The sequence below is a fragment of the Lissotriton helveticus genome, chromosome 1_2 (genome assembly GCF_964261635.1).
Source record: "Lissotriton helveticus chromosome 1_2, aLisHel1.1, whole genome shotgun sequence".
In the NCBI taxonomy this organism is placed as follows: Eukaryota; Metazoa; Chordata; class Amphibia; order Caudata; family Salamandridae; genus Lissotriton; species Lissotriton helveticus.
This window is the reverse complement of record NC_136058.1, coordinates 10,023,191-10,041,939: the sequence shown is the minus strand read 5'-3', so window position 1 is coordinate 10,041,939 and position 18,749 is coordinate 10,023,191. Positions and strand designations below refer to the sequence as shown.

The window sequence follows — 18,749 nt, the reverse complement described above, 5'->3', positions numbered from 1 at the left end:
ATAGTTTGAGACTTTGCACATACCTTTAATTCCAAAGTTGAATGTGCATCTAATTTAGGTTTAAAAGCAGCCTGCAAGACAGGGCTGGCTTTTAAAATGACAGCAGGCACCACAGTAGTGCACACTTAAGTATATTAAATCTACTGTGTCTCTAGACCTACATGCCCTGCTATGAACTAGGGACCTACAGGTTGGTTGTCAGTACCGATTGCAGTTATACCTAATTACTATGTACTTTTAATCAGAGCACAGGCCCTGGGTCTGGTTAGCAGAGCCCAGGAGACGATCAGAGTCAGAAAACCAGCATCTAGCAGTCAAAATGGGGGCAGAAAGTGGGGTGACACTGCAAACAGGTCCTGGTTTCTCACATGGTGGTTAACATGCTCAGTCCAATTACTGTGAATGATACTCAGGTAGTGTGACTCACTCACAGTAAACATCCCAAACAATTGTAGTCAGTTGAGAAACATCAACTGTAATAAGCTGGTGGAACCCAATTTGCTACAAATTCGTATTATTTATTTAAGAATACCATTGTATATTGGCTTGCCTGTAGCGTTTCTTTTAATGTGCTTAAAGGCCCTTTTTTACAACTCTGTAGGGCTTCTACTGTGTTGATATCAATGTATTTCTTTTCTATTATTTTGTCTTCTTTCTTTTCCTCCTTTAAATAAAATTACAAATGGCCTATTTACATAAATTAGATATATATTCTTTCACTGAAATACTGAATCAAGCGATTGTGGTGTATTTATTCTTGTAGGTATATTCATAGTAGTTCTTTTGTTCTCATTTAAATCAATTGATTTTTATTACTGCATTCTCCTTGTAGTTCAATTTTTTATAAAGCAGCTTTAAAAAGAAACACATGCTAACACTGGATAATTGTTAGGTTCACTAGGCCATGTTCACAACATTAGACTATGGCATGTTGTATCTGCTAGCTACATTTGCTGGCCAACTACACCAAAGTAAGTTGTTTAAAAAGAAGTTTTTTGTGTGCAGTACACTCATCTCTGTTTATAAGTCCTCACGCTGTGGAGGGGCAGGTTCCCCCTGAACTCCGTACATAAGCAATGAAATTGGGGCAAATATACTCATGCCTCCATCCTCAGCCTCGATATAAAAATGGGTAAAGAAAGACAGAAAATCTGGCCCAAAATAATTAAACAGCTGTCATTATTTACACGAGGTCAGTTAGATAGAAAGAAATATAATAATGCAAAGAAGACAGGAGCTACACTTTTATTTGTGAATTACTGCCTTAGCAGTGTGAAATAAAAGAACTGAAAATATTTCATTTTGATTTGCTGAAGTCTTATTCTGTTTTCCTTGGCTGTTTGTTCTTTGTTTATAGCCCTTCATTCTTTTCCAATATGTCTTTTGTAGGTATGACATGTTTTATGCTTTTGTAATCGTACCTCTAAATGATTAAAAGAATGTAGATGAATGCTTTACATTTTAAACCATTTCTGTGCCTTCTTGTGGCTTTTGCACAAAGCTTTGCTTTTTACTGCTAATAACAATAATAACACTAATAATAATAGTATTTGAAAGCACAGAGCTTACACCACAAACTGAATTTTAATATCATATCTACTTTAATAATAGCTGTTATTATAACCCAATTCAAAGTTATTTTTTTTTCAAACCTAGCGAGAATAAAAGGCTGATTTTGCTCTGCTGAGATTGTAACATGTACCCATAGATCTAGGTGAGTGGCTCAGCCTACTTATCAACCCATCAGTCTTCTCCATGATTACATACACCATTTTCCACATTTATTTATTATACCACACACCGTCTGAAGGTTATTTTAAATAGCATATTTTGGCTGTTGTTAGTAGTAGTTTGCACACACTTTTCTTGGAACCGAGCAAGGACAACTTAATACATTCCTGTGAGAATGTACCATGAGGCAGATTTACGTTGCCTGACGCATCTCTGCAAATCGGCAGAGATGCGCCAGGAAAGATACGGCACGCAAGTTCATCCTTGCGCCAGCCATAATGCGCCGCATTTACAATGCGGCACACCATTGGTGCAGGAATGAATAGATGCGTGTTGCATCTTGGGCGTAAAGTTGGCGCAGTGCTGAAGTTGTGTTGCGAGCGGCACGCAACTCCAGCACTGTTCCAACTTGCCCTATCTTTAACGAGGTGCGTTGAGCCTTACGCCTGCTTCAAGCAGGCGCAGTGTTTTGACGCATCAGTGTTGGAAAAGTGACTGAGTCACTTTTCAGGGGCGTTCCTGCGACGGAACGCCCCCCCCCCTGCACCGGAACGCCTACATGAAACCTGACGCAGTTTTCATGTGGCGCAGGGCCTTACACCGTGACGCATCTCCATAGATGTGTCACGTTGTAAATGCCTCGTAGGGATGCACCACGTTTACGCCGCCTTGCGTGACGCAACAGCGGCGTAAACGTGGCGCAAGGGGCTTGTAAATCTGCCCCTAAGTGAGCAGAATGTCTTAACTATAGACACAACATTCATGATTTAACAAATGTCAACATCTACTGCATATTAGACAATGTTAAGCTTCAGTAAGTGTTGAATGTAGTAAAAAAGTGAACATAAAATAAGGATTTGAAAATATGGCCTAGAAATGTTGATTAAATAAAATGTCAAAGGGTTGATGAAGTGTAATGGTGCACTTCATTTAATTCGTAAGGTATTATATTAACATTACAGCCTTGGAACATGAAAGGGCTCGCCACTGCAGCCATTCTTACCTTTCCATTAGTCTCCCCCCGCCACCAGCCATTGGCAGTCATCTTCGTGTAAATCTTCACAACATCGCCTCTCAGCAAAGACAGTTCTCGCATGTCTCGCGCACAAAAATCATAGCGCGCAATGGCTATTCCCAGCACCTTAGGACTTAACACTGCAAGATAACAAAACACGCTGCAGTTAGATAAAACAATCATTACTTACAGAGGACAATGTTTCGTAACACGTTTATGATATGTTGCAAAAATGGCCAGGCCTGGTTAAGCAATATTACATCAGAGCAGTGCAATTTTCACTGACTAATGGAAGGCCGGATAGTTTCAGTAATGCATTTGCGCTAGCTGAATGGTGTGACAGTGCTATTATTGTACAACCAAGGCGAAGGAAATGTATTTTTTACACTGGAGGCTAGTGCCGGCATCGACTATGGACTAGTTGGTCAGAGTAAAGTTTATGTAACGTGATACCAGGTTATTCACTGGAAATTGTTTATCAAGTTTGCATCATAATGATTAAACACATTGGGGCATATTACCAAGAACATGTGATAAATATTACAAATCGCGCTTAGCGCGTTTTTCATTACTGCCCTCTATCACTGAATTACATCGCCGTGTTAGCGGCGTATTAGCAACGCTTTGCTAACAGGCGATAATCATCATTAGTGTGTGAAATCCAGCAATGATTTCACAACACTAATGAAAAGCTTGTTAATAGGGGAGTGTGGAATTAACCAGTCAATCCACCTCCCATAAAAAACATGCTTAAATCAAGTTTTTACCAGGCGTAAGAATACAGCGATAACGCGGTTACCGCAGCTTTTTTTATCGCTCTGTTGATCCGGGGGCGCACTGTAAATACTGCAATGTCGTGTTTGCAACTTTTTTCATGTTGTTTTTCATAGGAACGCCTATTTTACATCTCATTAGCGATGTATATCGCTAACATGAGAAGTGTTACAAAAACGGCAGCTAAAATGCGCTAATGCATGTTAGCGACGACTTGATGATTGTGCGATGGAAAAATCGCCGATTTTCCGAAGATAAGTGGCGGAAATGTGGCGATATAACTGTTGATAATATGCCCCTCTGGCTACTGCATTGAAATTGTTCATCGACATTTGTCTAAATGGGTTCCATGGCCACTTATCCAAGCATAATTCTCTTAAACTTTGGTCTGGCCCATAACGAGTTAATTCCGAGCCCCTCATAGGAGCTTTCTGTTCAATACTTTTATTACAAAGCGTAAGGTCACAAACCAGCTGGTGAACCACAAAAGAAACACCATCTCTCTTTTCATCCATTCATTCTCTCTGTCTTTCTCTGCTATCTCTCTTCTCCCCTCCCTGAACTTTCTCTACATTCCTCCTCCCTCTCTTTCTCTTGAAGCCCGCCCTGTCTCTGCTGCAATTGACCTCCGGAGCTGGGCAAGTGACAGAGTTACTAGGAGCGGCCCTAGGCTTTTAAAATGGACCTCCAAGGTCTCCCACCAACCCGGCAAATGACAGGCACAATAAACGACTTGCCCCACCCTGTTTGTTGCTGAAAGATGCCCACCCTGATATGGAAAGAAACACATTACGCTTTTTCTGTTGACTGTTTTATAAAATTTTTATTGATTTTTGTAAACCCGTAACTGCTATTGTAAGTACGTAAGCAAGGTAGTTTTTAAACTTAGACTCATTTTAATTGTTTATTCAAGCAACTTTTTTAGATATCAGCCTGTAATGCTCTGAATGCAACGGTTTTAATTAATCATGCATAATAAAAAATTACTTACTTACTTACTTACTTACGTAACTGCTATTGTGTGAGTAGACGGAGGGAGTGTGGCTGAATTGGGCATTCTTGGTAAGGGAGATTCTATTTAGAGCTCAAGATATAAACATCACCCACTCTAACATTAATGTTCTCCCTCTGGGGTTCTTCTATCAGCCTAAGCTCCCTGCATGCCAAAATACAAATCATTCTTCCACACAGTCCATCGATTGTCCATGTTATAATTTGGAGGTGTCAAATAGACTCTTCAAATATTGGATGAGAACGATTGACTATTTTTCAGACAAGATCAGAGTGCAATCACTAAGGGTTATGCCATACTGTCTGTCTGTGAAGCTCGTTTGACTGACCAAAGTAGTTCCTTGGAAATCGATTTGAGGGAATTCGAGTCACGTGGTGAAAAAGATTTCAGACCAGCCCAGACAATTAGGGTAGAAATAGAACTGGGCGAGACTAGTGTTTATAGCCAAGATATGCAATCTAGATCTGAACAAATTTGCCAGACTGACTCCGCCTCTGGATTAATATCCCCAAAAACAGTTAGTGTTCTTTTTTGGAACATAGCCGGTCTCCGAAGTAAAGGGAATAACACAGTTTAGTTAAATTTTATTAAAATATGTGACATTCTATGTGTACAAGAGACTTGGGCAATAGATGAAGGGCATATAAACGGCTTCAAGACATTCCATATGCCAGTGATTCACTCAACATACGAAAAACCGAAGGAGGGAATTTGTGTTTATGTAACTAATCTGGTTGGAGTAAGAAAGTCTGAAATGATAAAATCTGAAATGTATTATCAAATAGTATCATATGGATTGTAAATGTATCCTGATTGTAATCAATTTTTATAATAATGCTGAAAAAGAAAGGCTGGGGGGTGTAATGAAGATGCTTAGTGAAGACCTTAGTAAACTGAAGGTAACCAGTGAAACTGAAATGATTACTATTTGGAGAGGTGATTTCCATATTGGTTTATGTCCGTTAGCTGGGCTTAGAAAGTGCGGCCTAACAGTGCAGGAGGACGATCCCTCGATTCATTTTGACCACTCAGATAGGGGGGAGATGTTTAACAAGTTTCTATTTTCACACAACCTCGGTTTTGCAAATTGTGTATGCTCCCCTAAAGTTGATTTTGAGCACACCTTTATAGGAAGGGGACAAGAATCCACTATAGATTTTATAACTGCCCCTAACTGCTACGCAAATTATATCACGAGTTATAAAATCCATAAAAATGTAACGAGTGATCATCTGCCCTTAAATATTAACATTACATTCCCAACTGTGCTAGAAAGACAACACAATAATAGTTTGGACTCAAAATGTATAAATGGGCAGACTGAATGGATACACTCTGTGTTGGCCCAGCCATGATCCATCCGAGTTTAACAAACAAATTATAACCAAGGCCTACGATTCTATTTTAATGTGCCTAGAGGAATCTACTTCCCACGAAAATACATTGCTAGCATTCTCCCAAATTACTTCAACTGTCCAAAACTTGCTTAGAGTTAAAACCAAGGACAATGGCAACAGTAGGAAGGGGTGGTTTGATTCAAACTGTTCTAAAGCGTATAAAAAGCTTAAAGAGGCCCTACATAAGACAGAGAGTAATCTGGGGGAGATTAGAGAATGTAGGAAGCTATATAATCAAACCAGAAGATTATGACAGAAGGAACTTAAGGAAAAAGCTTGGGATGCCCTATATGAAGACTCTATAACTATAAATAACTCTTCTTTTGTCAGGCCGTGAAAGCACCGTTTTTTACTAAGACCAACGCTCCAACAATAGCAGTGGCAATTGCGGAGAAAGCCTGGGTGGATTTCTTTTCAAATGTGTATAACTCGGAAGAGAGGACAGAAAGTGCAATAGACTGAGCAAGACAGCAGGGGGCTGGGCCCTCTTCTTCCTTCCCTATTGATTTTCATATAACACATAGAGATGTCATTTGGGCGATAAATGCAAGCAAGAGTGGTAAGGCCCCAGATCCAGACGGGGTGCCAATTGATTTGTACAAATCAACTCCATCACTATGGACACCACTGGTAACGGGGGTCCACCAAGCATGTTGTATGAAAGACTTCATTAGTACCTAGTCGGAGTCAATCATTGTACCAATTTTTTAAAAAGGGGAACGTGATAATTCTGCATGCTATCGACCGATATCTTTATTAGATTCCCTGATGAAGGTAGCATGAAGGATTGTCTTAGATAGGCTGCAAACATGAGCTGAAGAAAACAATATTTTAAGGGATGTACAATACAGTTTTAGAGCGGGCCTAGGAGTAAACGAGCATGCCTTAAATCTAAGTATTTTAATAGGAAAATATAACCAGGCTAAAGCAGGGCATTTTATTTGGCATTTGTCGACCTCACAGTCACTTTCGACTGTGTTATTCACAGTAAATTGTGGAACATTTTGGCTGCTTTAAAGGTCGACCCGGTCCTGGTACATTTCTTATGCCAACTGTAAATGGGGGCAACTGCCAAGGTCCGATACGGAACCAAAGGGGGTACAGTGCATCGTTTAACGTGGAGAGGGGAGTGAGACAGGGATGCGTCTTGGCCTCATTCCTGTTCACTCTTTATACCAATGACTTGGAACAGGAGTTGGTGGCCAAGACGAGGGAACCCCCACATGTCAACAAACGTCCGATAGTCCCCCTCCTATATGCAGACGATGCAGTGCTGATAGCACATACTCAGATAGGACTGCAGGGAGCTCTTGCATCCTATACTGGCTTTATGGAGGACCTAGGGTTAAAACTAAATGCAAAGAAAACCTTTGTAATGAACAGTGGACAAGGGAGACAAAAATGAAGAAGTCTCCAAGTTAGGGGGAAAAGGATAGACTCCACAAATATGTTTACATATCTAGGAGTTCTATTTAATCATACTGGTACCTGGGGCCAGGCAGTTAAGAGTAGGAGTCTCCTATTTATGAAGTTGACTGTGGCTCTTATAAATATTTCAAAACAACTAAGTAGAAGGCCCCCAGAAATTCTTTTAAAAATCTATCAAGCAAAGTGTGTGAGTGTAGCTATTTTTGGGGAGGGAGTTTGGGGTTTTTATGATCCCTCCACCATTCCATATGTTGAAAATGCTTTTTTAAGATTTATTTTAGCTGCACCTGCTAGCTCCCCTGTTTTTAACTGTCACAGTGTGTTAGGGATAACATATATTTCAGACGTCATTCAGGTACAACCAGTGTTACTCTGGCATAGAATTTGGACCTCCAGTAGCACAGGCGTAAAGCGAGAATTAATAAGGGAATCTATGAAGCTGGATCATGCCACAAAGATTATTTGAATACTATTTGCAGGAAGGAGATTACAGTAATATGCATGACCCACCTGGAGACAAACAGACTTGTAATGGAGATGAATAAACCTGCGGTCGTCCAACATCAATTGACCGTAATAACATATGATATCCATCCATATCTCCTACGCTGTCAAGGGCGGTATGACAGGTATGTTTTAACGTGCTTTAGGTTTGGGACCTTCCATCGATTAATTAGCTATCCTGAGATAAACAATTGGTCCAGAAAACTATCCCCATGTCCTTGTGACAATCTCTCCCCACATACAACAATTCACGTGATTCTATATTGTAAACTGTATGTCAAGGAAAGAACCAGATGGATCTTGCCCTTGTTAAGATTGGGGGATGGAGACAATGTCTACCGGCCTTCCTACACATACAATTATTAGCCAATGATTTCTGTATTGGAGTTATGGCTGGCTTTTTAAAAAGTTTATTGAGAGCAAGGAAAAGTAATAATGATTAATGTTGCCCCAAAGTAGAAATAGAATGTTTTAAAATTTTGTAGGACTGTCATATTTATTGTATCACCCACAATATTATGTTTGGATTAAGCCCATCTCTAAAGGAATGAATTCTGGAACTGTGTACATCTGTATTTTAGACAATTTTATGAAATGTTTTTATCTGCTCGTTTTTGTGATTTTATATGACTACAATCGAGTTCTTTTTGACTTTGAATAATAATTATTTATTAATTGATTGATTGAATTCAAAATATGTAAATTGATTAATGTTATTTTTTTATTATACTTTAATATATAGAGAGGGTTTGTATATTTTATAATAATATCTTTATATTAAGAGTATAATTAAATGTTTGTGTTTGAAGTGAAGTACATTCCCTACTCTTGTATATACTGCAACAGGAATTTTACCCCTCCAAGGTCCCGCAATTTCTCTACTGTTGTTCTGTTTGGAGTGCGAGTAGTAAATCCAATCCTTTCCCTACTGTTGCAGAGACTGGAGTGGGAATAGTAAATATTACCCCTCTAAAGTCCAAAACATTCTCTACTGTCACACTGTTTGGAGTGGGAATAGTACATTTCACCCCACTTCCCTACTTTTCCAACTGTTTCCCTACAGTTGCACAGACTTGAGTAGGGATAGTAAATTTTACGCCCCCAAAGTTCAACACTTCCCCTACTGTTGTCCAGACCGGAGTGGAAATAGACATTGACACCCCTCTGAAATGCAGTGCTTTCCCTACTGCTGCACAGACTGGAGTGGGAATACTAAATGTTACTCTCCAAAACCCAATGCGTTCCCTACTGTGCCCTCTTTGGAGTGAGCATAGTAAAAGTAACCCTTCTAAAGTTCAAGACTTTCCCTACTGTTGCGTTGGAGTGGTAATAGCAAATGTACCTATCAGAAGTCCAATGCTTTCCCTATTGTAGCAAAGATTACACCAGGAATAGTAAATGTTCCCCCTCCTAAGTTCAACACTTCTACAGTTGCGCTCTTTGGAGTGGGAATAGTAACTTTGATCCCTCCAAAATCCAACACTTTCCCTAATGTTGCACAGACTGGAATGGGTGTAGTACATTTTATCCCTCCGAGATCCAACACTTTCCCTACAGTAGTATCACCTAGAGTGGGAACAGTATATTTATTATTCTTAATCAATCAATCAATCAAAACATTTATAGAGCGCGCTACTCACCCGTGAGGGTCTCAAGACGCTGAAAGGGGGGGAGGGTGCTGCTACTGCTCGAAAAGCCAGGTTTTGAGGTGTTTCCTGAAGGAGAGATGGTCCTGGGTAATTCGTAGGTGTGTGGGGAGGGAGTTCCATGTGTTGGCTGCCAGGTAGGAGAACGATCTTCCTCCGGTGGTGGTTCTGCGGATCCGTGGGACGGTGGCGAGGGCGAGGCTGGCGGAGCGGAGTTGGCGGGTGGGAGTGTAGAACGAGAGGCGGTTGTTGAGGTATTCGGGGCCCATGTCATGGAGCGCTTTGTGTGCGTGGGTGAGGAGCCTGAACGTGATTCTATTGTTGACGGGAAGCCAGTGCAGGCTCCTCAGGTGGGCGGATATGTGGCTGTGGCGAGGGATGTCGAAGATGAGTCGTGTGGAGGCGTTCTGTATGCGTTGTAGTCGTTTCTGAAGTTTGACGGTGATTCCTGCGTATAAGGCGTTTCCGTAGACCAGTTGGCTGGTGACGAGGGCCTGGATGACGGTCTTTCTGGTTTCGATGGGGATCCACTTGAAGATTTTCTGGAGCATGCACAGGGTGTTGAAGCAGGCGGACGAGGCGGCGTTGACTTGCTTGGTCATCGTGAGGGAGGAGTCCAGGATGAATCCCAGGTTGCGTGCATGGTCCTTGGGTGTCGGTGCGGTGCCCAGCGCCGTGGGCCACCAGGAATCGTCCCAGGTGGATGGGGATTGTCCGAGGATGAGGACCTCCGTCTTGTCTGAGTTCAGCTTTAGGCGACTGAACTTCATCCAATCTGCGACGTCTTTCATTCCTTCCTGGAGGTTGGTTTTGGCAGTTGCTGGGTCCTTGGTGAAGGAGAGCATCAGCTGGGTGTCGTCGGCGTAGGAGATGATGTTGATGTTGTGTTTGCATGCGATGGTGGCGAGGGGGCTCATGTAGATATTGAAGAGTGTTGGGCTGAGCGAGGAGCCTTGGGGTACGTCGCAGATTGTTTTGGTGGCTGCTGAGCGGAAGGGAGGGAGGGAGGCAGACTCTCTGGGTTCTGTCGGAGAGAAACGAGGTGATCCAGTCCAGGGCTTTTCCTTGGATCCCAGTGTTGAAGAGGCGGGTTGTTAGGGTGCGATGGCATACAGTATCAAATGCTGCCGAGAGGTCTAGGAGGATGAGGGCGGCTGTTTCTCTGTTGTCCATCAGGGTCCTGATGTCATTGGTGGCTGCGATGAGGGCAGTCTCGGTGCTGTAGACTCCAATAGTTTTCACAATGTTGGTTAAATAGAGTTTATAGCAATATTTGTTTATTTTTTATATCTTACATTAGCGATTTTATTTTTACAATTATTTCAATGTTTATAGTTTTTTTGTAAATGTGTTTTTTGGATTTTTTTATTTGTAATATTTAATTTCATTCCCTACATTAATAAATTTTTTTTATTATACAATTGTTTATATTTTGTATGGTTTTATTGTGTGTGTAAGATATATATATATATATATATATATATATATATATATATATGTATGTATGTATGTATGTATATATATATATATATATATATATATATATATATATATATATATATATTCACTGAAAGAAATGAAGGTTACAGGGACGTTATAGTTAGGTCCAGATGTCACTTGTACAAAACCACTGAAATGTGGCAGTTATATTACCTGGGCTAACTATAACTTACGCCCCAGCAATGCACTGCTTATGACCTCACACATTACATCACTCATGTCTCGATCCCCGCTTGACGTACCTCCCCAAATTTTTCAAGGCTGCAGTTGGAGTGACTGTTCCGATAGTTTTGAAAATTTTGTGAAGATTTGTCAAATGGTTACAAAAGTTATTGGCAAATCAAAAAGCTCCCTTCCTATGGAAATTATATCCTAACTAGAACTATATACATATATAGTGTAACTTAATTATTAAACATATTTTTTTACATTATATTGAAATAATATTTTTCATTTATTATTACGGATATATATATATATCTATATATATATATATATATATATATATATATAGATATATATATATATATATATATAGATATATATATATATAATACATATATCCAAAATTCAATCCACAAGTGAGGAAAGAAGCGGCACACCCATACACAATCGAATATTTTATTCATCACCAAGAACGCGTTTCAGCCGGAAACCCCTTTGTCAAGTTGGTTAACACTTTCTTGGTTACCATTTTAAGTTAGTGTTGTCATGATATACATAGAAGAGAAATTAACAGTGCGGTGGTGCAAAATCCCAAAATCAATAACACATCTTTTCGGAAAATTCACATTATACATCACGCAAGCATAACTTGTAAATTCATGTTTTCTACGTTATTAAAGGAACAAAAACATTGTTACGAACAAAGTTAAATGTGTTACTGCTGTTATCACGATTTCCATCGAAGTGGAAAAAATACTTCTCATTTGTGCTGCAGTGTAGCGTATCCACACGGGCATATCAGCAAATATACTACATATTCAGTAGTACAGGTAATACATTTGTTGATACATTTGACCTTCCCATTGTGCATCTTATATGTGCCACAACTCCTCATGAATTTGCAGGCCTTGCAGGCATTACATTTATGGAATCCCTGTTACCGTTGGAGCCATGTTTTGTTTAGTTCTACACTCGGATAACTATGGACCAATTTGTCTTTAAGAGACTTGGGCCTTCTGTAGGTGACTGCAGGGGAATTACCAACCATTTCACCTATTGTGGTATCAGATTTTACAAGGTCCCAATGTTTGTTCATTAGTGACCTTAGTTGATTGGATCTGACATTTTACGTTGTTATCATGTGTGGACTTTCTGAATTGTCCTGTTTGTTTTTCAACTTTTGTGGGGCAAAAAGCTCATCTGTGTGCGTGACTGTGGATAGTTTTGTATGTGCCTGAGTGAGAACTTTTTCAGAATATCCACGATCTCTGAAGCGTTGTTTAATATTGGTGGCCTCATTTTTGTACGCTTCATCTGTGCCACTATTTCTTTGTGCACGCAATAGTTCCCCATATGGGATGCTGTTTAACAGGGAGGTTGGATGATGACTGCGAGCATGTACTGTACTATTGCCGGCAGTCCCCTTTCAGGATAGAGTAGTTGTTAGTTTGCCATCCTTGACCAGAATTCGTATATCAAGGAATTTGCAGGTTGTGCCACTAATGGTGTGAGTGAATTTTAGATTGAGGTTATTCTTGGCTAGTGTGTTAATGAATTCTATAGCACGATCTCTTCCACCGTCCCTGATGATGAAGAGATTGTCTATGTATCATAGCCAGAGAGGCACATGCTCAGTGTATCGTTAGTTGAGTTCACCCCACACCACTTGCCCCTCCCACCAGCCCAAGAATAAATTCACTAGACTGCTGCGAAGCAAGTCCCCATTACTGTGACAGACTTTTGCCTATATAGAGTTTTCTCAAATAGAAATATATTTTCTCTAAGAAAGAACAACATCAGTTCTTTCAGCATCATTTTATGCTCAAATTTCTCAATGCATTCTCTTTTTAAATAATGCATGCATGCATTTACTCCTCTTTCTTGATCTATGCACGTGTATATGAGCAGACATCCTAAGAAAACTTTAGATATACCTAATCCCATTTGATTTCATTAATACGTTTCATAAAGTCAGAATTGTCCCGGCAATACGATCTCAAATCTGAGACATATGGGGCAAGGAAATTATCTAAAAATATTGATGTATTTCCTAGTAGACCACCATTCGAGGAAACAATAGGTCTCCCCGGTGGTCTAGTAGGATGTTTATGCACCTTAGGCAAAAAGTAGATACAGGGTACCTTGGGATTGTTGTTTCTCAAGAATCTCGATTCATCATCATCCAAGAGACCCTGTTTCCACCACTCGTCAAGCAAATTCCAATAAAGTACAACAGTTTCATCATACAGTTTCCAATCCATAATTTCATAGCATACATTTAAAATATTTTTAAAAAATGGTAAAGCGTAGAAATATAAAAAAAATATGTATATATATTTTCATAGTAATACTTTTAAAATATAAAAACATTAATACCATATAAAAGAAATATTTAGATTAAGGTATAATATATGTGTATATACACACACACACACATATACATATATATATATACACACACACACACATATATACTTGTTTGTGTGTTTATACAAATATATATTCTATATATTGTATTAACTATTAGTGGAATATATTTAACTCACATTATATTAAAATTATATGTTAACATATTAAACATTTTCTACCTTAAACCCTATATTTAAAAAATCAATATTTTTGTCTATTTTTGGACGATATTAGTATCACCAATATTATTTTTCAGATACTTTTGTACTTTCCATTCTAAGTTTAGGATCACAATATTGTAGTAAACTATATTTTTGACATGATATTTTTGTCAACCATATTGTTTAACACAATATTGTGTTACTGATCCAGCGTAGGAATCATCTTGCAATGGCTACCCATATTATTAACACCATTAAGCAGGTGCCAGCATTATGCTATTGTGGGCACCATCAAGCCATGGAAGCTAACAATATATAGCACTTAACAACTTCATACTAGCCCAATTAACGTGTCCGAAGTGGGTCCCATCATGCTGTGAATATCCACTGCAAACCAATAATTATGGCAAAACTGTTGTTGAGCTGGATAAACTTTATACTAATAAACTTAATGCCAAGGAGGATTCGCGAAACATAATATATATAATGAGCTGCAATTATTAAATGACACCTCTGTAAGTCTGAGCATTGCAGCTGTCACTAAGTTTATAAGTCATAACAGCTTATTATTGTCGCAGCTTTCAATAATGCCATGGCCATCCCAAAAAGATCTTATTTGGAAGAGTCTGAAGGTCAATTCACGACAGATGGATTTGATATGTCTATAGTCATATAAGCACTCACACATGACCAAAGACATTTCCATAGATTTATTTCAGGGTTATTTATTTACAACCCTGAATCCAGGGTGTATGCTTAAGTATTTGAGATTTCGCCTTCTGTATATACCTATAGCTGAATTTGAAAGTCTTTGGAACAAGAAATGCTATCCATTAAGATTGTGTCCCCTTTGCAGCTATAAAGACGAATGCTTGGCACATAATATTTGTTTATGTCCAGCTCTTTTATCTACTAAGAAAAACTACTTAAGACTAAGGAGGTGATTATGAGTTTGGTGGCTCTCCTGTAGGACAGCCACCGCTGCACTCCCAGGTTGACTGCCAAGACTGTGATGCATCCGCCCGCCGGATTCTGATTTTAATCCAGGGCGGGCGGTAGAGTGGCAGTGTCACGGCCGCTGTATGTTAGGCTCATAGGAGAGCCTAACAAGCAGATCACCACTGTGACAGTGCCTACTGCACGTTCCTACATGGTGTGGTAGGCACCATGTTGTGCATGCCACACAGTGCAGGAACAAAGGTACAAATATAGGGGGGCACAACATGTATTCCACATGCACCCCCATGGGCAAGATTGGGTAATATCGCCAGGGGGGACCCTGTTACGGCCCCCCTTACTTGCATGTTCACTACCCTTTTCATGGCGGGCTCTCTCACAACCTTAAATTGTGCTTATCATTTTCTTGGCTAGCTAATTAGGGCATATTAATAGTTCAGTTTCACATGATTGAATCTCTGTAGTTTGTTCTAGAATTTATAATGGATTTCACATATATGCACACTTACTTAACCACATACACACAAAGACATACACACACCCACCCCACACCATAAAGCAATCTGGGCATAGCGCTCCTCCATCTCCTTCTTAGCATTTTGCCTGAGGCTGCCTTCACTTCTTTCAAGGAACAAACTTTGTCAGAAACAAAATAATTACTGCTAAAAAACAATTCCTCTGTATCATTGAAAGATGTACCTCCTGGGAGAATTAATAAATCCTTAGTGAAGCCAGTTAGTGCCATGATTCAAACTAGTATATATTCCTCTTAGTCCATGGCATTTGTTTCCTCTGAACTGCAAATGTAGAGCCGCTGCTTATGAGTGCCTACCTTATTCCCCTACAGCCTTCCAACTTTCAGACAATTTCATAGCTCTTTCATGTCACCAAACTGATTGAGCTGGAGCAACCTTTCAGGTAAACAAGTCATAGACTGCCATTTATCAGCAGTGCAAATTGCTTATTCTATATGTACACTTTTTTGGGTATTTTCTCTTTTCTGTCTCTGGTTCATGAGGTCTCCGCTGCTAACTAATACTGCATTGAAAACAATCACACTATTTTGCTTGGCATTGGTTCTTAAAACTAAGCCAGAAATCAGTACATCCGAAATGCAGCAAATATCACTATCTGCATGTGATCATTTTTCTTAGAAGATTAAATCATTGCATTGGATACCCAATAAGAAGAGGATTGCTGTCAAGCTGCTGGATCCTATACACAAAAAATGTAATATTGGTCAATGGAGATGCCTTGCAACAAACTACACCACTTCAAGCCTGCTCAAAAGCTAGGCTTAACTTCCCTTAGACTCTTAGTGGCCCCTAAGGTCAAGCGCCTCTCCATTGAGGTAGAACTATCAGGGTCCTAGTACCAAATCTGTGAAACAAATGTTCTCCATTGTTCAGAAACTCGAACATCTATTGAGGCTTGCAATAAAGCCGAAAACTTGCCTTTTGATTGTTCACCTTATTAACTAATTACTGGTATGTGTGGCTTTTTGTTCAAGCTGATCAGATAGCATCAAGAGACCTCTTTTGGGGTGTACGTCTGTGCTGTATGAATTTATTGACCGACAGACATACAGACAGACAGATAGCGCCTGTCTTTCAGTTGTTACTTTGATTTGCTTTACCTTCACAAACAGGCTCAGAGGTAGGAGAGCCACTGAAGGCCAGGCCAAGTCTCACTGAGGTTGCTTGTCAATTGCACCTAGTCTTTCCTGTTTCACATAAACCAAGAAATAGTCACTCTACGGTTTAATAGTGAAGTCTTTAACATAGAAACTTCCTGGGAAGACAGAGAGACAGTTATTTGCCTGTCAGTTTCTGTTAGAGAATTTATTTACACAGAAGGTCAAATGGTATATTAATTTTGATGAGCATACTCTTTGGTACAATAGTTTTGATGGGCAAATCCAAGTTTACTTTCGTGTGTATACCACTTGAATACTAAAGGAATGTTCAATCAGCATCTTACCGAACATAAGTATGATTTGGTATAAGTTCCAGATATCGGATCGGTTAATACGTTTCTAAAGCTTTGGAGTGGTGGATTACTTGTTTAGATGGTAGGAATCAAGTATAAAACAGAAGTCATAAAATTGTAAGTTATGACTATGATGATCACAGGCATACTGTGTTTTAACAGAAGACATAACAAGGATAAAGATAGCTCACCTATTTATTTTGGGTTGATGTTGGCTGATCCAGGTAACAACTGGATGTTTCATCAGTTCAGGTGAAAGTGTTTGCTACTCAATTTTATGTGTTGCCATGAAATCCAGGTGTCAAAGTTAGCAACTCTTTTCAAGGATGAAATATCACTTAGACAAGCATATTATCATGCTATTGCTTAGTTTGAGGTTAGACTCTATAGTAGACTGTTGAAATGGCCTCACACAGAAACTGATGGTTTGAAACACTCCAAATGTGTAGCTTTCCATATATTTACATCTACATTTTACATTTAATATTTAATTAAGAATCAAAATGAAAATTCAAAGCCTTTCTGTTCCAAAGATTTCATTTGGGATTCCAAGTTATTGGATTAATGAGCATTTGGTCTGAGAGGTTTGTTTGTAATAATTGGTCCAAAAACTGGAATAGAAGTCTTGATATAATGAAAGCAGGCAATTTTCCAAATATAATGTATGATGCTCACATACCTAGGGCTGTATTACACATAGTGCCCAGGGGGCGCAACAGTGTTTGTGTCCCGCATTTTGCACCTGCAAGGGCACTATAGGCATTACAGAAGGGGCTGCAGATGCTTGTCTGGCCCCATTTGTAATACTGGTACAGATGGTGTACATGTAGCCCAGTGACATCCTGAGAGGGTGTTCCCTTATTTGCATGTCAGTGCAACCTCTGAGGGTAGTCCTCTGGAGGGATGAAAGTGGTTCCCATTGCCCCTAGAGTTCCCTATGCACCCGGGTTCAGTCTCTCCTTGCATCCACCTGCAGGGCATCACAGGCACTGCTCTAAAGTGCAAGTGGGTTGCTGCCTGCACAGAGAAACACTGAGCAGTTTTGAAGCAGTTGCTCTGTATATCACTAAAGTTACTCAGTGGTGCAAACAAGGATAGTGGGCCTATGGTTCCTAGTGGTCATTATTTTCTGGGGTTGGGATTGAATCCAGAGTAATTACCCGTAGCTAAGATTAACTCGTGCATTCCATCCATCACTTTCTCAGACGTGGGTCCCGTGCGCACTGTGGTCCTGGAATCAAGCCATACAGGCCTGATGAACCCTAATAAGGGTGGAACCATCTATGGGTTGCTTGTATTCTGGTTTAGGAAGGACACGGCCTGGCAGTTCGGGCTGGTGTGTTCCAATTGAAGCAGGGTCAAGACTGATGTGCATATGGCTGGATCCAAACTGTGGTGTGCAGAATAAAGATGGACTAGGATGCAGTCACGAGAAATTACCAGTAACTGCGACTAATTCAAGCATTCCATCCATCACTCTTGTGTATACTTCAATGTGATGCCCTTCGTGGGACAAGTATGCCCAGTTGTGGGTCCCGTGTACACAGTGCCCCTGGAACCAAGCTGCATGTGACTTATGAGCCCTATTAAGGGAGAAACCGGTCTTGGGTTGCTCGTGTCCAGTTCAGGGAGGAACTAGCCTGGCAAATTGGGCTGGGCTGTTCCTATTGGAGCAGAGCCATGCTGATTATCATATGGGTCTAAACTGAGGTGGCATGAAGTGCCAAATAATGATGGATTGGAAGGAGGTTGAGTAATTACCAGTGGCTGGAATAATTTCAAGCATTGATCCATCATTTTTTTCATACTTGTTTGTTTAATTAGGATCAATTATTGTCAAAAAGGTAAAACAAAAACAGAGCTGGCCATAAGTGGGAAAGCTCCTATCTTCAATATTTAAAATAGGAAGGATAAGAAAGCATTCATGTAGAGAGAGAACACACAGAAAGCACATATTTAGAATATAATAATGAAGGAACTATTGAGAAAGACACTAGAGGTTTATCATAACATACCAATTAACAATGCAGAACATTAAAAGCACTGTGTATGGAAATATGC

General features: G+C 39.8%; 1 protein-coding gene across 1 annotated transcript in view; it reads right to left on the bottom strand.

The window, feature by feature from the left end:
* VAV3 (vav guanine nucleotide exchange factor 3) overlaps window positions 1–18,749 on the bottom strand; it is a 1,314,294-nt gene that overhangs the window by 37,182 nt on the left and 1,258,363 nt on the right. The window contains exon 26 of the mRNA XM_078668453.1: window positions 2,735–2,886. Coding sequence (XP_078524579.1) covers window positions 2,735–2,886 — 152 coding nt within the window. The remainder of the gene's footprint in view (window positions 1–2,734; window positions 2,887–18,749) is intronic.